The 6,845-nt window shown below is 43.9% G+C and overlaps 1 protein-coding gene across 1 annotated transcript; it reads left to right on the forward strand.

The window, feature by feature from the left end:
* The first annotated feature begins 1,311 nt into the window (after positions 1–1,311).
* On the forward strand, positions 1,312–6,725 carry LOC130906621 (trichohyalin-like). The gene has a single exon (XM_057821121.1). The coding sequence runs from the start codon at positions 1,445–1,447 to the stop codon at positions 5,834–5,836; it is 4,392 nt and encodes a 1,463-aa protein (XP_057677104.1). The 5' UTR covers positions 1,312–1,444; the 3' UTR covers positions 5,837–6,725.
* The last annotated feature ends 120 nt before the right edge of the window (positions 6,726–6,845 follow it).

The following is a 6,845-nucleotide window of genomic DNA, read 5'->3' on the forward strand; positions in this document are numbered from 1 at the left end:
CCGGGTGGGAGGACGCCGACATCACGCGATTTGCATCCGTGACGGCTGGCTGGAGTTCTACCTGACATGTGCAGAAGAGGCGCAGCGTAGAATAATCACCAATAATTCAGATAATTCATTGAGGTACGCAAAACCACGAGGAATGGCTGGACGGGAGGACAAATTGTTGCAAAGAGAAGGCGTGGCGAAGGTGAGTGAGAGAAAAGCAAAGCAACAAGTGGAAGTTATGACAGTACATGACCACAAGGAGAATAAGAGGGTGAAGGAGAAAGGGAGTGATTGCAATGTGGAGAAAAAGTCAGCCAGGGAAGAAGAGGTGAAAATCAGTCACCAGGAGGAGGAGAATGAATCTGAGAGAGAGAATGATATGGGCCAAGAAGAGGAGGAGAAAAGGCATGCTCATGAAGAAGAGAAAATAGCTCAACAGGAGAAGAAAGTGAGTGACCTTGAAAAAGAGGTGAAAGGGAATGACCAAGAGAAGGATATTAGAAGTTACAATGATGACATGGAGAAAAGAAATGAGAAGGAGACTGACCTGGTGAAAGAGGAGAAAGAAAGCGCCTATAATGAGAAGGAGAAAAGCAACCAGGAGGAGAGCACTGACCAGGAAAAGATAAAAATTAGCAAGTATGGCGAAAAGGAACAAAATGACCGAGATGAAGGTGACTGCGGTACAGAGGCAAAAAAGTGGGCTCAGGAAGCCGGGAAGACGGAAATTGACCGAATGAAGGTGGAGGAGAAAAATGAAGAGGAGAAACATAATGACGAGGAAGAAAATGGGGGAAAGAATGAACTACAAAAGAACGAACTGTCAGATCATAAAGAGGGAAAAAAGTGTGACCTGGAGCTGAAGGCCTGCAATCATACAGACCAGCAGAAGGTGACTAACCAGAAGGAGACAAGGAATGAAGAAGAGAAGATTGACCAGGTGAAGCAGGAGAAAGTGTGTGATAAGGAGAAGAAAATAACTGACCACAAGGAAGTCAAGAAAGCAAGTCATAATGATGGTGAGGAGAAAAAGAGCAGCATGGGGGAGGAGAAATTGAGCGAATTTGAAGAGGAGAAAAAGAGTCACAAGAAGGAGTTGGATGATAAAATAGAGAAAGATCATGATGAGGAAAAGATTCATGAGGAGAATGAGAAAAGGAATGGCCAAGGCCGTGAAGATGAATGTATGAAAGAGAAACAAAGTGCTTATATGGAGAAAGATGAGAGTAAACAGGAAGAGAAGAAAAAGGATAAGAGGCGTGTTCACAAAGAGGACAAGAAATGGACAGACCAAGAGCAGTTGGAGTGGCTGAAGGAGAAAAGGACAGAAATCTATGAAGAGGAGACAAAATCTAAAGTGGAGAAGACAGACTGTGATCATTTCAAGGCGGGTAAGAACGAAGTGAAAGAGGGAGATCACAAAGTGTGTCACGCTGAGGCACAAATTGACTATGTGATGCCAGAGAAAGGGCCTGAGCGTATTGAGAAGGAGGAGAAGCAGGAGAAGAGGAAAAGTAGTCATCAATACAAGAAGATGAACCATCAGGAGAAGAAGGGGATTAAGTTGGCAAAGGAAGGAAAAGGGGAAGACAAAGGCTCAGGGGGAGGGTTAACCCTAACCCTAACCCTGACTCTAACTCTGACGCTAACCCAGGAAGAGGAAGTGAAGGAGAAGACCTGCAACTTCAAGGAGAAGGAGAGTAGTGAGAAAGAAACAAAGTGCCGACAGGAATTGCCAGAGAGGATGAAGAAGGAAAAGGGGAGCGATCATGAAGAGGAGGAGACTAGAAGCAAACGGAAATACAAAAGGAATAACCTCAAGGAGCAGAGTAACTGGGAGAAAGAGAAGTATGGAAGTGATTACAGTGAGAAGGAGAAATGGATTAACCAGGAAAAGGAGTGGAAGACAAAAGAGAGTGATAGTTGTAAAGAAGAGAAAAGGAGCAATCCTGAAATGGATGAGAAAATGATTGAGCAGAAGGAGGAGCAAAAGGAGAAGGATAGTCAAGAAGACAAAGAGAACAACCAGGAAAAGAAGCAAATAAAGTCTGACAGCGAGGAGAAAGGAGATGAACCGGAGAAGCAGGAGGAGAAAGAGGGTGAAGAGAAGAAGGAGGGAAGGAGTGAAAATGATGAGGAGAAAAAGGCTGACGAGGAGAAAGTGAGTGACAGTGAGAGAGGGAAGGAGGAGAGTAATCATGAGGAGAAAGATATGAACACACAACGGCAAAAGAGAAGTGATAATGAGGAGAAGAAAGATGTTGACCAGGAGAAGTATAGCACTATTGATCATGAGGAGGAGGAGAAAAGAAACCTTGTCGAGGAGGAGGAAGAAGACAAAATCAAAGATCACGACAAGAAGGGTGAGAAGCAGCACGAAACAAGGAATAATGAGAAGGAGGAGGAGAAAAAGTATGACCTAGGGGAGAAGAACAATCAGAGAAATGATGAGGAAAGATATGATCATGAAGAAGAGGAGGAAAAGCCTAACAAAGAAAACATGGATGATGGAGAAAAGGACAAAGTCAAAGGTCAAGATGAAAAGCATGACCAGAAGGAGGAAAAGGAGGAGGAAACCAGTAGTAATGAGAAAAAATATTATCTAGAGGAGATGAATGAACAGAGTAATGAGGACGAAAGACATGATCATGAAGAGGAAAATCCTGACAAGGAGAACACAAATGATGGTGAAGAAGAGGAGAAAACCGGCAACCAGCAGGAGGAGGAAGAGGACAAAATCAATGATCATGACAAGAAGTGTAAACAGGCACAGGAGGAGGAAACCAGGATTAATGAGAAGGAGGAGAAAAAGTATGAGATGACCAACCAGAGAAATGATGAGGAAAGGGATGATAATGAAATAGGGGAGGAAACGTCTGGCAAGGAGAAGGATGAGGAGGACTATGAAGAGGAGAAAAACAGCAACAAGGAGGAGGGGGTAAAGGACAAAATCAATGATTACGATGAGAAGAGTGACCAGGAGGAGGAGATGGACATCAAGAGTAACGAGGAGGAGGCCAAAAAGTATGACCAAGAGGAGATGAACGAAAAGAGAAATGATGAGGAAATGAGTAATCATGAAGGGGAGGAAAAAGCTGACAAGGAGAAAGAGAACATGGATGATGATGATTATGAAGAGAAGCAGAAAAACATCATCCAGGAGGATGTGGAAGAGGGTAAAATCAAAGATCGCGATGAAAAGGGTGACCAGGAAGAGCAGAAGATCAAGCACGTCAAGGAGGAGGAAAAGGGGGGTGGTAATGAAGATGAGATGAATGGCAAGAAGGATAGTGAGACTGCCATGATGAAACAGGATAAAGAAAGTGATCACGTTGACGAGGGGAAGACTGCTCAGCAAGAGGAGAAAATAAGTTGCGATGAGGAGGAGGAAAAACAGAATAAGCATGAGGAAACCACTGATTGGGTGGACGAGGAGACAGAAACTGATCGTGTTCAGGAGGCAGACATGGCTACTAAGGAGGGGGGGAATGAGAAGAGAGTAAGTAGTTGCAAAGAAGACTCGGGAAATAAAAGGAACAATGAGGAGGAAAAACAGAATGACCAAAAAGAGGACACTGATTGGATAGAAGAAGAGAAAAATAGTAATTATAATAAGGAGAACAAGAGCAACCAGGAGGAGAAAGAAAATGATGAAAACAAGAACAAGAAGGAGGAAGAAAAACTGTGTTATGAGGACAAGTGCGAAAAGGAGGAAGGTAAGGGAAAAATTGGCTACCATGACGAGATGAAAAACCAAAAAGAAAAGAACATGGCTGTCCAGGAGAAGGGACGAGAGGAGAAAGTGAACAATTATGAAAATGACGAAAACAACAGGAGGTTTAATGAGGGAGAGGAACAAAATGACCAAAAAGAGGATGTTAATTTGATGGAGCAGAAGAATAACTTTGAGGAGGAGAAAAAGAGCATCCAGGAAGAGGAGGCGGAAGAAAGTAATGAAGATCTCATGATAAACATCCAGGTGGAGGAGGGGAAAATGTCATGTGAGAAGGAGTGTGACCATAAAAAGGAGGAGGAAAAAATGGACTACAATAACGAGGAGGAAAACGTTGACCAAAAAGAAGAGGAGGAGCACATGGCTAACCAGGATGAGGGGCAGGAAAGGGAAGTGAACAATTATGTAGGAGAGGATGGAAAGAACAAGGTGATCAAAGAAAAGGAGGAAGATGAGGGAACAAATGGCCACCATGATGAGAAGAAAAAACATAAACGAGAGAACATGTCTGACGAGGAGGAAAGAAGAGAGGAGAAAGTGAACAATTATGAAAATGAAGAGATGAACAGGGGGTTCAATGAGGGAAGGAAACAAAATGACCTGAAAGAGGATGTTAATTTGATAGAGGAGAATAACTATGAAGACGAGAATACAAGCAGACAGAAGAAGGTTGAGGAAAAAAGTAATAAAGATGTCAAGATAAACATCCAGGAGAAGGAGGCAATAATGTATTGTGAGAATGAGTGTGACCAAGATGAGGAGGAGGAAAAACCTGACCTGGAAAAGGAAAGGAAAATGGGCTACAATGAGAAGAATGCCCAAGAAGAAGAGGAGAACAAGGAGAAAGGGCAGGAAGAGTATGTGAGTGCTTTTGAAGAGGAGGAAAAGAACCGAAGCTGCATTGAGGAGGAAGTCCAGAATGCCCAAAAAGAGGATGTTGAGTTGATGAAGGTGGACAACCGAAATAATCATGAAGAGAATAATAGCAGTCAGGAGAACAAGGAGAAAGAAAGTGATGAATCCAAGATCAACAACCAGGTGAAGGAGGAAAAAATGCATGATAACCAGGACCATGACAAAAAAACTGACCAGGAGAAGAAGGAAATAATGTGTTACAGTGAAGAGATTGAGAAAAAGAACGACCAAGAAGAAGAGGAAAATGTAAAAGCGCATGGGAAAGAGGTGGAAAAAGAGTGTTTCAAGGGGAAAGTAACGGGCTACCAGATGGAAAAACAGCATGAACAAGATGTGGAGAGACACTCGGACTCCAATGAGAAGGACCAGGATCAAAAGGAAAAAAAGAGTGATGCCGTGGAGAGTAGCATGCAGGAGAAGGATGAGCAAGACAGTGACCAAAACAAGGAGAGTAACCAGGAAGGGGGTAACGAAGATGAGGAGTCCAAACAGGAGAAGGACGATGGGGGCAACGCTGATGATGAGCAGAATCAAGAAAGAGACAACGAGGAGGAGAAGGACCAGGATAGCGAAAGGTCAGAGGACGAGGAAGATGGTGAACATGAAGGAGAGACCGATTATGAAGAGGAAGATGATGACGAGTGTGACAGTGAAGATGAAAGTGACGGTGACAGCGAAGAGGAAGACAGTATCCGCGAGGAGGCAGACAGTGTCTGCGAGGAGGAAGACAGTGTCCGCGAGGAGGAAGACAGTGTCCCCGAGGAGGAAGACAGCGTCCGCGAGGAGGAAAATAAAGAAAATGAGAGAGCCAACCAGCCGCAAGAAGAGGTTGAGGAGGCCATGGAAGTCGAAGATGGTTATGTTGAGCATGAGGAAGGGGAGAGCAACACCAAGGCAATGGGAGACTGCGACAACGAGGACGATTTCAACGAGGTGCCGGAGGGACGGTGGAACGAAGCGGTGAGGAGGCTATGGGTGGAAAGGTGGAATAGGACGAGGAGAGAACACGGGAGGCGCTGGGTGGTCATGAGAGGCAGGAGGTACAGAGCAATGAGGAGGCGCTGGATGACCACCAAGAGGAGGACCAAAGCCAAGAGGAGTCTGATTGCCATAAGGAGGAGAGCCAGCAGAGGGGCACAGAGCCCAAACACCAGTCAGGCAGCGGGTGGAGTGGTGTCGCAAAATGAAGAATTGCTATGACGAGAAGGTGTGTGAAGAAGCCGAGGAGAAACTACAGGAGAAGATTGCCAAAGCCTGGTGTTATAAGTGTGTGTTTGTGCGTGTGTATATTAACTCATTAGTTGCCATGGACGGCAATAGAAGTCCAAATCAATTTGAAGAGGGAGGTGAATGCGCCTACTTTAAATGGATTGGACGTCTACTAATGATAAACTCATTGAAATTCACAAAAGAAATATGAAAGGGTCCACATGATCATCAACAATAGCACTGAAAGATTTAATTGCATGACAATCACCTTGCTTGCCAATGTTTTTCATGTTTCTATTACCTTTGCAGAATAATGTATCAAAACAAACAATAAATACTTTTGACCAAATATGAGCCATCATAAATAGCACTTGTAACAATTTTGCGGTAGGGCATGCTCGGGTTGGGGGTCCTGGTGCCGGGATTGGCGATGGGGCGGCGTAGGGTTGGTCGCCAACGGGCTTACATTCATAAGAGATTCACATAATTACTGGGTTCTAGATCACAGAACTGATTTGTGTACACTCTACCTCTTTCAATCACTTAGCTTATAGACACCTCTTTCACTGGCCAATAGGCCCCCACATGGTGTAAACCGGAAATACATCTCGCTGACGATGGCACCAGCATATTAATAATTAGTCTAGATGTTCTATGTATTTCTTGTTGTTGTTTGTGTATGTGTTTCTTTTCTTTCTTCTCTTGTGTTGCTTTTCTTCTGTCCCCCCATAATCCCTTCCTGTTCGCTGCTTTGTCATAATAAAAAGGTATTTTGAATGATCACAATGGGAGTATATCAGACTCTCAATGTGAAACATTAAAACTGTTCAGACAACCCGGGCACTTAGACTTCCATTCTCTGTGTCAAACAGCTGAACAGGACAGGTTAAAAAAAATATGAGCCATCATAAATAGCACTTTTAACAATTCCATTTAAGGAAATTATTGGGTATATGACGTAATGATAACAATGTCAGTGCCAGCAAGGAGGCTGCACCGC

Source organism: Corythoichthys intestinalis, chromosome 18 (assembly GCF_030265065.1).
Source record: "Corythoichthys intestinalis isolate RoL2023-P3 chromosome 18, ASM3026506v1, whole genome shotgun sequence".
Classification (NCBI taxonomy): Eukaryota; Metazoa; Chordata; class Actinopteri; order Syngnathiformes; family Syngnathidae; genus Corythoichthys; species Corythoichthys intestinalis.

Coding starts and splice junctions, on each gene's coding strand:
- LOC130906621 (XM_057821121.1), top strand. CDS start 1,445: ATGCCAGAGAAAGGGCCTGAGCGTATTGAGAAGGAGGAGAAGCAGGAG.